General features: G+C 46.0%; 1 protein-coding gene across 3 annotated transcripts in view; it reads left to right on the top strand.

The window, feature by feature from the left end:
• Window positions 1-20,483, top strand: part of LOC126518071 (uncharacterized) — a 158,975-nt gene that overhangs the window by 57,698 nt on the left and 80,794 nt on the right. For all 3 annotated transcript variants that reach the window (XR_011891032.1, XM_055064139.2, XM_055064136.2), the window contains exon 4: window positions 7,997-8,072. Coding sequence is in view for 2 of the 3 variants with exons in the window: in XM_055064139.2 (XP_054920114.2) it covers window positions 7,997-8,072 (76 nt within the window). In the remaining variant the exon portion in view is untranslated. The remainder of the gene's footprint in view (window positions 1-7,996; window positions 8,073-20,483) is intronic.

The following is a 20,483-nucleotide window of genomic DNA, read 5'->3' as shown; positions in this document are numbered from 1 at the left end:
AAATTCGACGATCGCCGACTTTGCTCGTGGCTATCGCTGCGCTTTGAATGTTACTTGATTTTGCGGGTGAATGTACCCGTCTAATGAAAAGTTAGTTTTGTGATTCACACAGGTTTCTTTACCGCCGCTACGATGCGACAATACTGCGTGTGATGCAGAGACACGCTTCTTTTTTTTGGCATAACCAATATAGGCTACGTTTACGGGAGGATCGAGGTATGAGTTTATATGTAAAAGTACTTAATATGTGTCGTACCTGTTGTGTCTCATTTATCAGGAAGGCTCTGGTTCTCCTCAAGCTACGAATGTCACTTTTCTTACGAGCCTATCGCCATCACTGTCACGAAAATAGACTTGAAACTTGAAAAGTCAATTGCGCCGACCTCAGGATTGGCCTATGCATCTTACAACACAGAGGCTGTTTAAGCACCAACTGCCCGCAGAAGGAAGCAGTAAACAGTGAAACTGCATCCTAAGGCGCAAAAAAAAAAAAAAAAACGGTGTCCGCACACCAACATCACAATAAAAGTTAATATGCATCGTAATTAAGCTACGAAAATCGCCGCGGTCGGTACCGTATTGCAGGATTTTTCCAACGCATCTTACAGCCGTGTTTTTGCTAGCTTCAGCTGGCGGTCTCGCGTCACTGTTATATAAGGGGCGTTATAGGCGACCGCACGCAGCCTGAGTATTATAGGGCATTAATTGATTTTTCCTGGGGTCTTACGTCCCAAAAAAACCACAATCTCATTGTGAGGCACGACGTAGTGCCTCAGTGCCTCCGGAATAATTTTGACCATGTGGAGATCCTCAACGTGCCCTCGATGCACGAGACACGGGAGCGTTTTCGCATTTCGTTTCGTCGGGTGCGTTTTCGCAATACATGACTTATTCATCGTTGTATGTTTATACTGTCGAGCGCTCGGTGACGCTGATCATTATTTGTTAAGAGTGCCGTTAATGGGGCACAGGGCGTAAAGCATTGCTACGTATTACGAATAAACCGAGGCGTAGAACGGCACCCCGCGCACAAGCGCTAGCGAAGTCGTTTTTCCGCGAGCTCATTGAATCTTTTGGCGAGAGAGTTGTGTCGGCCCATCCTCAAATTCCTGTGTGAATCAGTGCTGTATAGAGTGAACGATGAGCCCCGTTAGCGGGCGAGGTCGGATGCGCGGTGCGCCCTGTTCAACCCCGTCCTCCGGTATTGCTTGTATGCGTTGTGACGGGGTTCAGACGCGTATACCATAGTTGATAAGAAGCGCCCAGGTTTTTGGGCCATTTTCGTAATTGTAAAGCTAGCTTCCCTGCGAGGCAGTTTGTAGCCGGGCATAGTCATTTCTTTTTTACCAGCTCTTGCGATACGAGCACATTTTCCTCTTCTTATGACATGGAAATTGTAAACGCGGCTCTTGTGATGAAACCGTGCGTGAGAGACAAGCCCCACCGCGTGCTGCCCCAGTACTCCATCTTTGTTGAAACGGTGACTGGTGCCGCCATTGTAGTTTGGCGAATGAGCCGTGCAGCGAAGTGCACTTGGAGATTAGGAACATGGACCGTCTTTGCAAGGCTATTTGTCCGCTGGCAGGTAAAACCATAATTCCCCGTAACTATGCGCATATAGCGAGCAATTTCCTCGTAGCCTGCGATTCATTAAAGTTTAAAAGCGCGTTCGTCGCACTCGCGAAGCGTAACTGTGGCGAACTGGCGAAAACAACAGGAGCACAAAGCGCGATCGTTCGAATACGCTCACCTTCGCGTTTGCCCATGGAAACAGAAAAGCCAGGATCATGATTCCGGAGAAGGGACCCGACGCTGCCGCGTACAGAGCGATGAAGAACTGCGGCGGGAAACACGGGACCGCACGGAGCGGTCAGGATTCTAGCTTTGTTCTACAGACTCAAATTAAGTCTCCGAAGTAGTCGAGATAAGAGTGCAGTAGAGATAAGCAAGATGCGTTTAGAGTACTGGCGAAAAAGGAGCAGGGAAGAGATTGATACGACCGCATCCGTTACAGGCATAGGTAGCGGTACAATTAAGGTAGATAGAGAAGTTTTGAGGAAGAGAGAAAAAAAAAAAAAGATTAAGGAGATGCATACAAAAGTGCTAGTTTTAAAGGCATGTATGACGCCCTAATTAACTCAAGCAGGCTAGGTGACTATTTGTCACCGCCTCGTTTCAAAGAGCATGCCAGTAAGCCATCATCATCATCATCGTTATCATGTTATATGTAGTTACCAACGCTGCATCAGTCCCACTCACCCTTGCTGCAGAACTGACATAGGGCACGAGCAGAGCGACGAGTGTCATGATCGTTCCACTTGCCGCAGCTGCGTAAAAAAACAATAATGTGCAAGACTCTTCCATCTCTAAATCAAAGTTCAAGATCCAACCACTTCTGCGTTGGCTTCGCTCAAGATAGACTGCGCAGTTACGCAAGGTCAAAGAGGTTGTCATTCACCTGAAAGCCGTACATAGCGAGTTTTGTTCCTGAGCGCGAAATGGCAGAATCGACTGGCGGCTGCGGCGGCCTCTTTCTATAATGTGAACGGAATGCGAAGGCGATCGTATACCCCGACATTTTGGGGCAGTTTAAACGCACCAGACAACCTAGAACAATCCGCAGTTCATCATCAAAAAAAAAAAAAAAAAAAACGTCGCCCCGCGAAGCCTAAGTATATGGTTTTGGGATTTAAACCCAAATTTATTAAGAACTAATTTGGTTCAAGACGTGGCACGAAGCGGTTCACCGCCGATTCGCACCATGAGACCACGGGCAAAGGAACGTGGACAAGAAGCGACAGGAATGAGGGGCACCGAGAGTCTCGGTTGGTTGTTAGAACAGCACCGTGTAAAGTGACAAGGAAGCCAGAGAAAGCGTAGTGGAAATCAACTGTTATGATTGTTTAAAATATAGAAATAACAAGGAAAAGGAAGATGAAAGTGGACCAGGAGACAACGTTAGAGGCAGGCGGGAGCCGTTTTCAGATCTTTCCGCGTACACGTGCCAATTTAGCAATCACGGCGCGGCCGTCCTAGCGTCAATTTTTTTGGGTATTTGCTTATGTGTGCACGATTAGAACTATCGATGTCGCCTTCTGCTTAGGAGCACGCGATAAAAAAAAAAGAAAGAAAAGCCGGCAAAAATTCGTAAGCTTACCAAGGCTTGTCATTACCAACATGGTCCTTTCTTCGGCGACTCGGAATTTCAGTGACACTATGTCTATAAACAGCACAGCTGCATGGGAGTTCACTATTGAAGACACTGTACTGAAACGAAGGGAAAGAGAAATCAATGAAAAAATCAGTGCGCACTGGCTACGCTCAATGTTTCGCAGGTATGCTTCGTGGCCAGCTCTCGATAGAGAACAAAGGCTTTGCAAAGAGCGCCGATGCTTTCGAAAAGAGCGCGGCTGGTAAAACGACAGAAATTTTGTCACGGTTAACAACGGAGTGTCATTAAGCACGTGGAATAAGGAGGCGGTGGATGAAAACAGTCACGATGGTGATTTACGTGATTAAGATACATTGCTTTTGTAGTGATGAACGTTATTTAACCGTATACATGTGTACTAATTTGGGCCGGTTGGGTGCATACTTGGACGCAGAGACAGCGCTTTCGAACGGTACAATAGCATACCGCACAAGCGCCGAGTGTATGCCGCCTCCTTTTGTCCCTCTGACAGAAAGCGATGTCTCTTCACACGTGTATATTTACCGATGTGGCCCATACACTGGCTGGCTGAACTGCCGCATACTTGCAGCTATTGCAGACACTGGCGCCAGAGTTCCCTCTAGTGATTCTTGTTGGAAACTAAATGTCGCGTAGCAGCAGTCCTTCATCGCGCTAGACGTGACAGCTCACTCGCGGAGCCGTTGAATTTCAAGTGTCACGAGAGCCGTTCGGTAAATTTCGGTACCTGATTGACGCGCTAGCGATTCCAGCCAGGAACAGGCCTCGAAGTCCTTGAATGGCGCCGGCGCTTTTGTTGACGTAGTACGGAACGATCTGGAACGAGAGACGAGCGTCCGGTCACGCGCCACGAGCGAGCGGTTGCTCATCCTCTGCATGGTCGCTGCCGTGTCGAGGTTGTCCGTGCGACAATTTGCCTGGCTGAATTTTTTTCTCGCATTCGGCGGTTGCGCGTTCACGAACGTCTATACGCTGTTTCCGTATCGGCATCGTGGATCGTGCCACGTGTAACGTTTGTCACTGTGATGATGAGACCAATAAGTAGGGCCTGGCGCGCACTTTTTGTCCTTCGTTTGCCAACGATTAAGCCGAATGGACGACAGGGCGTTCGGAAATAAATAAATAAATAAATAATATATATACATATATATATATATATATATATATATATATATATATATATATATATATATATATATATATATATATATATAATAGATAGGGCCATGGAATTCTACCGTGATCTGCCACAAGAACGCTGCTGGACTTTTAATGCGAAATCCTTATATTTGTCATGAAGCAAATAAGCCGGCGTTGTCTGCAACGAGTGGCTACAAAATTATTCTCACAGTGAAGTCGTCGCCATCTTGTACGACGTCATGGGTAATACAGAAGATGGGTGGTGCAAAGGCGAAGGTGAAGTACAGTGCAGGTGAATGAGGGTGGATTAAGGTTGGTACGAATTAGAGCAAGTGGATTAAAGTGTACTTAGGAAGGCTTAAGGTTCGTACAAATTAGAGCAAGGTAGAATAAGGTAGAGTTGTGAAGTCGTACGGCTTTTGCATTCAATTCACGTCTATAGATGCTTAAGTGTCAATTTATTAGTTTTTTGAAGACGTCTGAGCTCTGCGACCTCTTTTGATTGCGCGCTGAACGTTGTTGTGTGCGTGTGCACGCACATAACTTGCTCTTCCTTACCCCCTTGCCGTTTCCCTTTTCTGCCCGCTTCCCCTTCCCCAAATGTAGGGTATCAAACCATGCGGGTGCAGTCTTTTCAACATCCCTGCCTTTCCTTTTTCTCTCCGTCTCACTGGTTATCGTCACATCTGATTGATCTGATACTGTCTAAACCGACAACTTTGGAAGCCGTCTTTTCCACAAATACAAAATATTTGATGATGCATAGCAGCAGTGGAGTTGACATCTAGTAACCAGCTATGGCAACCAGGAGATAACACCTGCACGTATGTTATGTCGACAGGCCTAAACACCAGGGCAGTCAAAGCAAGTTACTGGGTGGGTCTACGAACACATTAACATTTAAAAATAGCCGTTTGAAATAAAAAGACGGTTCCTTCGGATACACGCCGTCAGTGGTGGCCACCGCTGCGTCACCTGTGATACATGTTAGTTAGTCGCTAATAAACGAAAATTCATTACATAATTTTTTCATCTTTTAATTTCAGCGGGCTCATCGCAATTGGGAAATTGAAGCGAGCTCTCCGTACAAGCGATATAAACTTTTGGATCCTGAAAAATGGAATTACCTGCGGAACTGTGGCACGGTGAAGTTCATCAGAGCACGCGAAACGGAAACTGGGAAGCTGCAGCGAGCGCAAACCGGCGCCCCTCGAGGCGATGTTCTGGCTTACGTCATGCAGCAGCGGGCAGCCAGCGCGCTGCTTGGTGGGAGTACGGAGCCACAACGTGCTTGCGGACCGCTTCTGGGTAACGTAAGCCAGAACGATGGAATTTAGGCTAGTTCATGTAGTACTAACAAGCATTCCCATGCTGACCGAACGGACATGCTTGTAGCTCGAATAGGTGCTAGCGTCAGAACTCCCTGTGATCATTCTTGTAGAAAACTCTGTGGATCTAAATTGTATTTCAAGGGGCCGCGGGCTCGCCAAGCTGCATGGATGCAGCTTTTATCTGCTGTCCTAGCACCAGTATTTCCTGTTGCACGATGGCAAAATAAGCTCGTTTCATTTGATTTAATGTACCCGGCGTTCCGAGAGGAAAGAAAGAACGAATGAGAAGGATCGCGAGAAGGAAGAGAAGGAGAAGCAGGAAAATCGGGCACTTTTACGTGCAGTGAGGGATAGCCCTGACGTGTCCTGATGCGAGCTGAGACATTTAAAAAGCTCCTACGTGGAGTGGGCTTTCGTATCTGGAGGCAGTGTAAATAACGTAGAATAAACCTTTTTTCCTTAGCTCCTATTCCTGTGACGTACTCACCTTTGGGATGGGAGGATGCCTGACCTAAACGCTACCCCGAGCTGCAACACTGGCGTCTTTCTCATCTACGCGCACCGCGGCACTTTTCAGCGACATCCACGAAACTTGCAGCGACATAAAAGAAAGCTTATTAGGAAGGAAAGACTGACTTATCAACTTATGTCGTCTTGTTTATGACGCTTGGTTAAGAGACTCATGCGGACAAAGATTCTTAATCAGTCTTGCAGTTAGCCTCCGCGCTGTTCGAACGTTTCACAAGGTGTCACAAGAGCTGCAGATAAAGATAGGGTTTGGTTAGACAGCATTTGCGAAGCCGGGCCGTGAGGTAGTTTGTGTATGAAAGTTAAGGCGTCCGCTATGATTTCCTCGTCATGTTGTCGTCCTGGTGGAATTGTGCCGTTGAAATAAGTTTTTTCTAAACACTACGCGTAGTACTGTTTCTAGACTATATACGGCACAATGTTAGACAAGCTGCCACCACATGTTACTTTGTGGTGGCAGCTTGTCGCAGGGACTTCGGAAGTATAGCAAGAAATAGTCGCTAGTTTGTGTGCAACCTGTTTCTGTAAAAGTACTTTTATAAAATAAGCTTCGCCTTTATTGCATACAGTGCACTGAACTATTAAATTTTAACAAAAATGAAGCAAATTTTTTTTTTCATACATGTTAAGGGTACGCTGAATAAGTTTGGGGCCGATGAATTAAGTATTCTTTCAAAATTCCAGATTCGCTAATTTCGCCTTAATAGGTCAATTCTTAGTGAAGCAAATGATCAGTTTCATTTTTTGGATTTCCCGCACATACCCCAGCGCCGGTACTCCGTATGTTGTCACGGATTTCAAGCTATATATATTTTTTTCGAATTTAAGCCGTTGTGGCTCGCGCGAGCTGACGTCAGTCCTTTGTTCTTTAAAAACACAACATGCTCTAAAAAGTCTTTACTGATAAAAAAAAAAGACTTAATCAGACCCGAGCACATGCCGTCAAAGTCTGTGACGTCACGGCTAACGGCAGATCACGTGAACTTCAAGGCTGCGTGGCCAGATGTCGTTTGTCATTGCAAGTTTTTTTCACTTACCAAGCCTCATTTGGTTTTCTGGGTTTACACAAGTTTTATACAAAGTTAACTGACTAAACAGCTCAAGTTATTTTTCTCTTTAGTGCCCCTTTAAATTGTGTTTTTGTACATTATACTTGTCCGTTTCTGCATGCATGGGAGTACTTTTAGGGAAAGTTGATCGTTGATCGGGCTCTCGCCTTTTTTCTTTACTTATTTTGACGGGTCACAGTGTAGCAGTTTATTTACGGTATCTGTTAATTTTCGTGCACTCTGGTAAACAGTCTGTTCCACTTGACCCACAGAGAGCTATTCCGAATATGTGCAGTCGTGCATGGTCGCCTTTATTAGCCTTGTTGGCTATCTGATTGGCTCTCTGATTGGCTCTCTGATTGGCTCTCTGATTGGCTCTCTCATTTGGCTTTCGATAGGTCACGTTTATTATTAAATCGAAGTTTGGGGCGCTATAGGTGTGGTGGTTATGTGTCTCTTCTGCGTCCTCACCTTTCGAGCTGTTCCGTAATTGAGGAAACTTTGCAAAAAGAGAAAAGTGCTTTTCTGGAACGTGACGTGTAGTCGTACACTTTTCGAATGAAATGTTTTTCTGTTTCACGGTAGCTAGATTGCGACATTAATTGGCTAAAAAGAAGAAAGAAAATCTGAAGGTTGACGTACTCAGTTGAGTTGGTTCGTGCACCTCCATGCAAACGAAACAAAGAGCTTGACGCAGGGCCAAGGAGGTTAAAAAAATAATTTTAAAAGAACTTTTATGTTTAAACCTCCTTGCGCAGGACGGAGAAATACACGGAGGCGGCGTGGCTCGAAGTCTCCTGGTGGCGTGTTTTAAAGAAGTCATCGCAAGAAACGGTACGTTCCCAGTCGACCACCACAAAGGACTAAATCATATAAGTCTAAAACCTGCCGGAAGTGCAGTAAATGCGGGTAGATTTAAATTAGTACTAGCTTTAACGGTAGCTCTCAACACTCGTACAACGTGGCCGCTCATCCGGGAACAGCTGCGGTTACCAAAGAATGGCGTAAGATTTGCGCTACGCACCACCGACGCAATGGTTATGACACAGTCACGTGACACCCTTAAGGGACAAGATGGAACTGTTGGTGGGGACAAGATTTCTTTTTCTTTCTTTTTTTGGGTGGCTCTTTGCGGGATGTATACATGACGACACGGAAACAGCTCCACACCAAAGCGGACGGCGCGAAAAATTGCACGAAAACTTTCGTAAGTCTCGCTGCCAAACTCTCGTCTCAGATATGTTGGCGCACACCTGGTGGTCAGAATCAGTACGCTGTTTTCAACAACGGATTCTCTCATCGCAGGTGTAGCTTTAGCTCGTCATCGCTCTCAGTAAAAAAAATGACATAATTAAAATTAAGGGTGTCATCCATGGGACAAACGAATGCCCATAAGGGTTCAGTAATTGTTGTTGTGCGCTATAATTAGTACTCCAATTCAAAAGCTTCGCATTTACCTTGCTCTTAACGCTTTCCAATTGATTCTGCCTTTTATGTTCGTCGACTGAATGCCACGCTTTGTCTTGTGCTGACTTCTGTGACACATCACCAGGAAATCCTTTCACACCTCGCGTAAGTATGCGCACAAGTTAGCCTCTTCCAGCTTAAGCCAGCTTCGAGAGACTTTCGTCTCCAGCAGACGGCTAGCGTCCTCCGAAAAGATGCCGCACCACGTCACGGCTCCATTAGGCTGTACATTGATACGTAAACGTTATCGGAGTACTACAGGCTCGCAGGCCTTAGCAAGGCCAGTAGGCTCATACAGATTTGTCTGGATACCTGATCGTGGCGGGATATGAAGCCGGAGAGAACTGGATCGCAATCCCTGAACCAGTACAGAAGGGCCAGCGCCGTCACTCCATTCAGAGAGTAGAAGAATCCCACCAGGGCGGCACCGGCGAACGCTACTCTGAAGGATAAAAATAATAGAATAATAGGAGACATTCCCCCCAGAGTGGGTGCATATATATATATATATATATATATATATATATATATATATATATATATATATATATATATATATATATATATATATATATATATATATATATACATACATACATAGAGTTTCTCACTACATTACCTGGAGGGAAATCTGGCGCTGCTGCGCTGTGGTATGCATGGGAATGCCGGTATATTGTGGAATTCATTTTCTACTAGAACAGCACGTGAAAAGCTGTGTTAGCTTTATTATTACGCGAAAACATGTTTTGTTTAACTATAAGAACTTGTTATTGCGTATACGATTATATGTTACGTAAGAAGTATCAGCGGGCTGCTAAAGTTGGAAGACAGACGACAAGGTTCGCGCTCGCTTTGAAACAGTTGGTCGTCTGTTCTTGATTTTCTTCGCTTGGTCATGCATCGTGGGTGAGTAAAGATGTAATATGCGTGAATGGAAACATTTTATGAAGATTTTACTTTGAAAACGCGTTATTTGCGTAGCCATATCCACGTTTTAGACGAAGCCTCTTACAACACCAGCCAACACGAGCCTCGCAGACACATATACCGTCATTCCCATGACGGCACGGTGCCCCCTTAAGAAACTCCCATAGACGGTGGCGCCAGATTACCCTCTAGGTGTTATAGTAAGAAACTCTCTCTCTCTCTCTCTCTCTCTCTCTCTCTCTCTCTATATATATATATATATATATATATATATATATATATATATATATATATATATATATATATATATATATATATATATATATATATATATATAGAAGAGATGAGAAAGCAGGGAGGTTGACCGGAAGATATATATCCAGTTTGCTGCCCTGCACGGGGGAGCAGTAAAGGGAGACAGAAAAATCTTCAAAAGAAATGCGCACACATGAAAAGAGTGGGAGAGGGGAAAGAAGCATGGTCAGGGCGGGTTGCACCATTTCACTAAAAAACAAGTACAAGGAGACAGGAACAGCGAGACATTCAAACCGAAGGAGAAGAAGCAGGTTCCCAACCTCCACAGAGAGAAATACAGGTTCTCTGATACGCAAAAATGAAATTGTACTGAATACACCGATAAAAGAGGATCGTAATCCCGTGATTGTGTGCAATGGAATTCTGTTTGGCACGCTATGATGTGGTCTAAGCAGGATAGACGTGATAAGGAACGAAAGTGCTACGTAATATCGGAGAACTGTCTGCTAAAGCGCAAACATTCTTTGGCATCGCAAAAGCGATGGGTACACACGCATAAGCTAGGAAAAGCAAGTAAGCAAAAGCGAAGTAACAACCGAGCCAAAGAATGCTTCCGCATGAGTAGACGATTCTCATATTTTCTTTAGCATTTCTTTATTTGCTGAGTTCCAGTATTGAGTGCCGAGTTGCTTGCTAAATGTCCTTGGTTAACACTGAACGCAAGCGCTTCATTTCTTAGCTTGGAGCTGGAATACAGGACGAGGAAGAATAAGTTTGGCACGCGACTCGCTTTCTTTTGAAAGCACGGTCAGAGAAGACAGACCGGTGCAAGGTCGTCGGTTACAGTGTTGTAACATTCCTGATGTAAAGGAAATGAAATATACACCCACGGTTCACATAGCACGAGAGCTGTCTATTCAAATTCCATACGAAGACATTGGTTACTTACGGTGAAGCCCACTTCCAGTTTTCTGTATGGTGCTTTCTTCGTATCACTAAAGCAGCTCCAAGAAAATGCTTTTCCTTTTTGTTGATTATGTTTATTTTCGATGTGTTTTGCACATTTAGATAGAAAATGTTTATTTTCGATCAGGTATTTAAAAACTCAGTCCTTGAGGGGTACAAAAGCGCACTTTGCCAACTACATTGACATTTTTTTTTCTGCATTGTGAAAGAAATGAATGTGATGCACCGTTTAACATTTAGTAGGCAACGGTGAAACATTATAGGTGATGTGCGGGCAATGTTTTGAGAGTGCCAGGTAAATACCGCATTTCCAAAAAGAAAAACACAACAGAACTATGTACTGCGGCGACAGCAGCATTCATCATCATCATCATCATCATCAGCCTGGTTACGCCCACTGCAGGGCAAAGGCCTCTCCCATACTTCTCCAACAACCCCGGTCATGTACTAATTGCGGCCATGCCGTCCCTGCAAACTTCTTAATCTCATCCGCCCACCTAACTTTTTGCCGCCCCCTGCTACGCTTCCCTTCCCTTGGGATCCAGTCCGTAACCCTTAATGACCATCGGTTATCTTCCCTCCTCATTACATGTCCAGCCCGTGCCCATTTCTTTTTCTTGATTTCAACTAAAATGTCATTAACTCGCGTTTGTTCCCTCACCCAATCTGCTCTTTTCTTATCCCTTAACGTTACACCTATCATTCTTATATCAGCATTACTGGTTAGTGAATACCAGCATATTATTTGCCAAGTTGTTTTGGTTTCTTGCTCCTCCCTTAAAAAATAGCCCGTATTCTTTCTTGAGACACCGGGACTTCTAATAAAGTTCAAATAAGGGTAAACTTACTTTCATGTTGGCATCAGCTGTTTCTTTGGTTTTATTGCTAGCCACCTCTTTCAGAGTTCTTGTTTTTTCTTTGTCTTTCTTTACGTGCATTATTAACAAGTGAACGATAATGTAACTTGTGGCTGGTAAAGCAGGAAGACTTCGTAGCAAGGGTAATAGAGGACAGTCATGCGTGAAAATAATCAAGCATTGTGCAACAAACCATGGGAACACAATAAGATAAAATAATAAAAAAGGATGCTGGTACTCCCGTATTCGAGAGTAGAGGTAAGCATGAAATGGCAACCGCCAAAGCAGATTGGTTGGAGATAATACTAGCCACAAACTTAAGATGGGTGTAGTACTTGTTCGCAGTGGCACACCCCGCCACACACCGCATCGCACCACACCGCACTACGCCATACTGTGCACTGATCCTTATGGACGCGGTGTTTTCCTGTCAGACAGAACCTCATTTGGACGTTCGTGTCCTCCAAACAGCCGTCCGCGGCGCGTCGAAGGTTGCCGGGGCACCGGGCGCGCTGCGGAACTCACGGACCGCCGGCGTTGAAAAGTGCACAGGCAACCCTTTGTAAGCGCCGACAGATAACAATGAAGTGTATGGTGCCCTGTATCTACCCTTTGAACGTCGCTATTGGAAATGACATAAAAAAAAACTTCGGCGTACTAGAAGTTACAGCTTGAGTGATATTGTGCGCAAACATTAGGAAGAACTCGGAAGCAATATTTTTTGTAACTTGCTTGGCCAGTAACTAGCGTATGTAATGCGTCCCTGTCCAAAGGGTTGGGGGCCAACGGCCGCATTTTCTTTTGTTTTGACTGGTTTCCCGGACGATCTCGTTTCGTTCTCGCAACGATGCGTGGATGTTCTCGTTCAATTCTCGTCTTGAGTGCCTGGATCACGGCTCTGGATTCTGGCTCAAGGTCTCTTGAAGGTCGCCGACAACGGGAGGTAAAACCATCTCACGCTTAAAACCAAGAACGAACTCTCATTTGCCAAATAAGATTGAATGACACTTAATTGTTATAAGTATAAGGTTATTGTAACATAGAGGGAATGACTGTTAACGTAATTTTACAACCAAGCATTTCAGGAACAGTAAATCTAATCAGATAGCTCGTATACTCGGTGGAAGGGCTATCCTCAAGGTCATTGGGGAACACGTTCCATTCCTTTACTGCACTCAGAAAAAGATGAATACCCGTAATTATCGCAATAAAGGCTGCCTTCTTTCAGCTAGGTTAGGTATGTTTAGCTCGAGTACTGCTTGCGGTAGACGAGTATAAATAGCCAGTACTGCCAAGTTGCAAGGCGTACAGGCGGGCCTTCCGGACGTTCTAGCGTCCTGCGGGTACGTTGTCCGCCCACATTCGTACCAGCGTCGCCGTTGTCGAGTCGGGCCAGCCGACGGGCTTTTTGGAGGCCCGACTGCGAAGAACCCGCGCTGCACTCCGCCGACGATATAGACCCGTCATCTGAGATCTCGGTTAGCTAGCTGACGGCTCCGCTCAACCGAGGCTGTCAAGCTCGATTTGTGTCGACCGCGGTTATCGTGCTTATGGCCGATTTGCCTGCTGCTTTGATTTCGCTAATCGCGGTTAATGGGAACCGCGGTCACGCTGAGCGCGGTTAGCCGCCTAACCGTCGTTTCGCCTGTTGTGTAACCGAGCTAAGCGCGGTTAGCGATGTCGTCAGGGGCGCCCTTGTAACGAGGGTATCATTAATTTAGAATGACAAAAGAGCGAGTACCTTTTCCGAAGCATATGAAAGCTGAACTGAGGTTAAGAAAGTAAACGCGTGAAACGGTTAAAATATGTAGCAGCGATACTTGGGCGTGAACCCTAGTGTGATAAAACGGTGTCGAAGCTTTAAAGTAAGGTTCGCTGCTACATGTGAAATAAGGTCACTTGGCTTCTAAAAACGGATATATATCTGCAGTTTAGATACTGTAGCTTAAAAAAAATGCAGAGAAACTTTGCGGCCTTGCTGTTGCTGACATGAGAGTCCTACGATGGCATAGGTGACAGTTTGGCTCCATCTGCTCCGTCGCGTGTTCGAATCATGACGATTTATTGCCGTCCGCATACATCAGCCTTGTGTATCACCGTTTGTCCATTACGCGTGTTTGATACACCAAACCCTAATTGACTGTTTTCCCAGTTGTCTTTCTGTGCCCTTAACATAAAGCCTGAACAACAATGGCGATAGAGGACATTCTTGCTTCAGTCATTGGTGAAATTCCACCACTTAATTACAATTTCAGCCTTCCCATACAATTTTCACTCGGTTGTATCTATATATCTCCCTCAGAAGATACGCGAAGTCGTTATCGATGCCTTCGTGCTTGAGAATATCCCATAACTCCGCGGAGTTGTTATGGGATATTCTCGACAGGGGGCGCCCCCTGTCTACGTTGTTGTAGGGTCTCTTAATATTTACAAATGCCATTCATGAAGGTGTATTCTAAGCTGCGGAAATCTCTATACATTGAGTGAGAACAGAAAAAATATTATCTTCTAAGCGTCTGGGTTGTCTCAATCCGTTCTGTAGTTTCCCCAGCGCATCATTCGTGTGTGCCCATTTCGACACTTCTAGTATTATGGCTTGCATTGTCATTACATATGGCACCGACGTTACTTTAACTGGCCTGTACGAGCTCGTCCTATCCTTAGCACGTTTGTCTTTGTAAATGATCTTCATCTTGCCTTCTCGCCATCCAGCTGGAATTTTCCTCGTTTTAATCACTTGTTCGATGGCATTAATCAGCAGTACCTTGCTCTTCGGACCGAGGTTCTTGATTAGGTGTATTGGCATTTCATCGGGTCCTGCGGTGATCTTATTAAGGACGTTTCAGTGGGATTTTTTTAGCGAAAAATTTCTGTGGTAACATTTAATCTCTCAGGCTGGGTGCTCTCGATACTGGATTAGTTTGGGCCTGAACTATGCTTTCTTTTGTGCCGAAGTTAGCCTTAACTGTGTCTGTGATGTACCGCAGCGCACCGTCTTCATCCTTTAAAGCCGTCTGCAAATTTTTGTTGGAGCTCCGAATGCTCTTTCATGGCTCCAGGATCTTTTTTGGTGCGCCTTTGTATCTTTTGCAAATGTTATGCACCAGACATTCACTTGCGCATTTATACTTCCCTTGCGCGGGCTCATTCGCTACCCTTTTCTTTTCTCTGTATTTCTTCTAAGGAGCACCTCTTCGTGTAATCCCAACTTTCGCACTTCTCGATGGTCCCTAGACGCCTGCTTAAGCTCTTCTATAGCTTGCTTTGTTTCCTTGTTCCACCAATGAAGTGGTTCCCTCTTTCCAATCCAACAGTTCTTTTTTTCCCTTATCTGTGCTATCTCCTGCTGCATAACGTGCACCAGTTGCTAATATTCCCACACTTCTGTGGGAAACGCCTCTACTTTCTTCTCTATGTTTTTTGCAAATCTCTGTTATCTCATTCTCATTCATTTTTGTTAGAAATTTTGATGCTATTGGTTCGTGTTTTGCGCTGGTATCTCTCCCACATATTAAGGTTAAAGTTTATAATCGCTGCTCAGGCTATCTCTTCCGTTTTCATCTATCATTTGGTCTAGTCCTTCGTAGACCGTTTGTGAGACCAAGGCGTAATCGACAAACGACTGCCTATTTCCGCTCTGCCATGTTACCTGTCCATGACACTTAATTTCCGTGTTAACTACTATAAAGTTGTATTCATCGCACAGATACAACACTAGAAAACCGTTGTAATAATCGGTACGTCCGTCTAAATCATCAATGTACGGGTTCATATCACTCATTAACATCACCTGGCCCCGACTTCTTGAACTCATTAATATCGCTTCTAATGCATTCAAACAATTCCTAATTTTTATCTCTGCTATCACTACCTGCCCATAGGTAAGCTACTCAAAGCCGCGTCTTTTTGCCTTGCCATGTGCCGCTAATCCATAAATGCTCCTTGCATTTTTCTTTTACCATTTGCCACTTCAGACCTCGCCTAATTAGCACGCGTACGCCTCCGCCTTTCCTTGACCCAGTCATTTTGTTGCATCCCTCCTATAAAAAAACTGTAAATAACAGGTGGCAGCTCCAAATCGCGTAGACGCATTTCGGTCAAGGCATGCACGCCAATCGCTTCGTCATCAGAAAATCTCATCAACGAGAAGCTGCAAGCACCGGAAGGTGCGCTGTCGCCAACACAGCCAACCAGGGAAGAGACCGCTATGCAGCCACGGTATCCGACGGCCCCGCATCTGCGGAAGCCCACGAGCGTCAGCTGCCGGCTGGAAGGCAGCGGGGTCGGCTCGCTGGAGCCACGCAACATCTGCCAGCAGCTGTGCGTCATCCTCAAGGCCAGGCTGCTGAGGCTGACGTGCAGGTTCGATTTGGCATGACGTCAACTCAAGTTGAGATTGCAGCCAGCGACGCTGCCTCCGAGCCGGCCGTGGATGTCGAGAAAGTGAACGAAGCTCTGGAAACCGTAGCCAGTATCGGAGCCGCAGTGAAGGAATCCGAGGAAAGCCTCTCGGGCGTTGTTAGTGAAGCCGCTGGCGAGCAGGATAGCAAAGGTCAAGGAGTGTTCTCGATGATGGACATAGTGCCAGACTGCCACAAGTACAAGCTTCCGATACTGCAGCCGAACGATCCCAAGCTCTTCTTCAAGGTTGTCAAGAAAGAGATCAAGCTTCTCACGTCCTCCCTACCTGATGGCATTCACGTAAAGGCTTTCGATGATCGCGTGGACCTGTACTCGGTGCCGGTCAAGGGTCCTCGCCGGACGCCCTACGAGGACGGCCTGTTCCTCGTCGAATTTAAGTAACAGGTGGCTGGTCGAATCGTCGAACAGGTCGAATCTAAATAACAGCTGGCTGCTCCAAATCGCGTCGATGCATTTCGGTCAAGGCATACACGCTAATCGCTTCGTCATTCAGCTGTGTTTGAATTTGCGGCCATTTTTCCTGCTTGCGTACGTAACAGATTCTTTGCCTTCTCTGTTCTTATCCTTTGTGCGTCTTTCCCTAACCCCTCGTGGTCTAATTCTGCCGTTTACTGGTCCGTCGCTACATTCAGTAATCTTCCTTCTTTATTGCGTGGGGCCCGCCCCCCCCAAAAAAAGCTACATCCCACGCCGCGAATCGACGTCCAACCAGCGTTGCTACACTTTCGCTAAAATGTATCCCGTCACACGCAAAAGCGCCTTCGCGGCCTGCTCAGTGGACTTCTCGGTTGACGTCAATGACCGTAAGATTCGTTGCCTTAGCTGGCGTCCAAATTGTCCGGTTTGCTGCAAGTACTGCCCTTTCAGTGGCATACACCTGCCTTTCAACCTCTGGCACCATGCACACTGTGATTTGTACTTCCTTTGATGCATGCCCTAGGTCGGTGACACCTTTGGCTATTTGCTTCGCGATCCCTGCCCCTCGTCCTTGCAGTGTGTCAATCACTCCGCGCATGATCACGACTAGATACCCTCCACTGTGTCCCACATGCGTTCCTTGGATTTCGCTATCACCTCCTTAGTCGGCTTTCCCGAAAGCGCGCTAATAGTGAGTTTTAGAGTAGGGAATGCAAGCTGCTTGCGTCCCCTAATCTAAAACTCTCAAATATGCACTCGCTCACCTGCTCCTACCCTCTGTACTATCACCGGTTCAACTTTTCACACGCTTAAATCGCCTGCAAAGAAAACTCGACGTTTTCACACCTCCTCGTCGCCGACAGCTGCACCTGGGGCCGCGATGACGTACGTAGGGGCTCTTGGCAGATTTTCTTTTTACGTACAAGACAGCATACCACAGCAGTCGTTTTACTGCATGTCTGCTTCAGGCCAACAATCACCTTGACGGCGAAGGCGCTGATGTCCCTTTGTTTCGGCTCCAGCGAAATGGTAACGTGGGAAGAAATGATTCAACCCGCGGCCTGCAGTAATATAAAAATGAGGCTACTCGGAGTATAAGCATCGCCATTATAGGACGACTACATCGGTTTCTTTCTTTCTTTTTCTTTACTTTCGTAGGCAATCATAGAAAAATAAATGTCAGTGGGTGTGAAAGGGCAAAGATACTCACTCGACTTAACATTATCTGACAATGACAATGTTATCTGAGCACGTGGCAGCCGGCTGTCCTTGAAGTATCTAGAAAACCTTCATTACTGCGCTTTCGCATGTTTAAGCCGACAGGGAGGTGAACACGGTATGTCTTGAGGAATCGTAAAGCGAGTGTTTTTAGTTTCTTTTTTTTTCTAGTTTGACTTTGTGAAGTTACATAGCAATAAATTGGAAAACTCATTTCCTAAGGTATTTCCTCAGTCTGGTATTCGTTAGAGGAATGTTCAAGAAGATTGAGTGAAACAAGAAAGCGCGTATTATGTCACGGGGAAAGAGCAGCTGACGGCCCTGCAAAGTATCTGTTGTGTGCTGTAAACAGTATTCGTTTGTGCCCACTCGTCTTCCCCACTGTACCGTGAAGACATTGCTCCCCTTTTACAGCGATAGCTCTTTCTCGCTTATAGCTCTTATATAGCTCCTTTATCCCTTTTTTTAATTTCCATTCTTTCCTTATCGATTCTAAAGCTACCGATCGTATACATTTACACATCATAACGTATAAATGTCTTAACTCCGCCAATTATGAATTTACATTGCAGATAAAGGGTGTGACACTTCTCGCGTTACGGACATATTTTGCCGGGGTACTCACCAAAGAATGCTCACGTATTAAAAACAGTCCTGGTGTGTTCCCTGTAGGCAATGCTCGTCACTAAAGAGTTAACGTTCTACAGGGCTTGCATAACTAATATACTGCAATATCTCTAATTAACATGCACATCTTATTCTTTGCCTGCGCATCACGCGAATATGGCCCCTATTTCGTCTAAATATAAGCTAGGTGCCACACTCCTTTCTCTGTAAACACGGGGGAAACCGGCTACCAGCTTCTTATCAGCTATGACAGTGCGGAGAAAGTTGTACACGTTGCGCGTATAGTATGTCGCAGTAAATGAGTTCATACAACCGGACTAATCTTAAAGTGTTGCAGTGCTTCGATCTGGGCTTGTTGCTGGTTCATCGTTGCAGGGAAACAGCGCAGGAATATTGTGGAGATGAAGTGAGGCACGAACCTGCGCCCCTGCCCTGCATTATTGAAGCCTGCAGAATGTTTTTTTTTTTTTGTTGTCTTCGTAGTGCAAGCAGGACACGCGGATTTCTAGCGCAACTGACCGCTTCATTACGGCACGAGCGAACTGGAACTCGACCGGAATGTTGAATATTCTTATCACACGAAAGGTCGAGCCAAGGTGCAGGGCGTGTGGCGCCCTTCTGTAGGCGCGAAAAATACTCTCGAAACATAAAGCGCGGAATTTCGCATGAAAGCGCCATGGGACGCACAGCGAGCTTACATCCTTGCGTCCTGGAGAGATCTCGCAGCCAGGAACCTCTGCGTGATCATTTGGTCCAGGCCGAGCCGCATGAGCTGGTTTGGAAACGCTGCCAGCGAGGAGGCCCAGATGGTTTCGTCCGTCGTGAAGTCGATGTCTGTCCTGAGCAACAATTTGAACCACGATTCAAGTTAGGCATTTTGAATACGTCTTGACTGAGTTTTTTTTTACAGCTCAGTGCGTTATTAGTGAAACGGCTCTGGAAAGTCTTGATTTTGCTTCAAAGGTGGATTAAAATTCTGAAGTTCAACTGTTCTTTTTTTTTTTTTTTATGTTCAAGCTGGGCTATTCATAGCGGTATGGGGGCATCGAGCCGCGTTCTAACTGAATATCAAGATAGTGGTGTTCTTGCTTCGGAGATGCTTTAACGCTCTCTCACTCCACTAATCAATAAGTCAATGAAATCAATCAATCAGCTGAAGCCGCACGAATGGTGAGTCTAATTGGGCTATGCGTGACTGGAACATGAACGAATGCGCCTAATTGTAATGCGCATAATGTTATGCGACCAGCCACACAGAATCCGGTTATACGGAAGGCGAGGGCGTAAGGTTATCGCTCAGGACAGCGTGTAGGGTGAGAGAGAGAAAGATAGAGAGAAGGGAAGAAGGAAAGGCAGGGAGGTTAACCAGACCGAATCCAGTTTGCTACCCTACACGTGGGGAGCGAATGGGGAGTGAAAGAGAGAGAGAGAGAGAGAAAACATGAGTCTATACCGCACTTTCACATGCACTAAGTTGGGTGTAGGATGTCTGTAGCTTGTAGGGTGGCTCACCGCAGGAAATATGCCGTCGCGTTCATGTCCGCCAGTGGGCGCCGCGGCGCCGCGCTGTGAGCCGCGTCGTAGATTATCTTGAAGATGATTATCAGGGGTGAGACAGTCATAATCAGCGCCTGCACGGCATCGGCCCAGACGACGCTTCGAAGGCCCCCCTGGAACAGCGGGAAGATGTCGTTATAACTGGCGACGGCCTCGCAGATGGTTGGAGATGTCGTTAACTCCGCAATTAGTTAGCCCGAGAGAGTGGGCGATCCTGCCAGTGTGTTTTGTCACCTTCGCGCGCGAAATGTGCGGCAGAAAGTTCTTTGGCGTCCCGGAATGTGCTGCTTAGCCGGGGTCACTGCGCAGTCCTCGGGGCTTTCGAATAAATGAGCACGCATTCGGGAAGTTTGTGTGGACGAAAGCAGCGCGCCAATTGTGCCAAGCAGTAAGACAGAGCAGACAAAAACGAGAGCTAACTTCTAACTGATTGATGGACTGATTGATCGGTCGATCGGTCGATCGATGGATTCATCGCCCCAAGCAACGCTACAGGGTCACGAGTCACCGTAGTGAAGCGCTCCGGATCACG

The sequence above is a fragment of the Dermacentor andersoni genome, chromosome 11 (assembly GCF_023375885.2).
Source record: "Dermacentor andersoni chromosome 11, qqDerAnde1_hic_scaffold, whole genome shotgun sequence".
Lineage (NCBI taxonomy): Eukaryota > Metazoa > Arthropoda > Arachnida > Ixodida > Ixodidae > Dermacentor > Dermacentor andersoni.
Note: the sequence above shows the minus strand (reverse complement) of the source record. Positions and strands in the feature narration are given on the sequence as shown.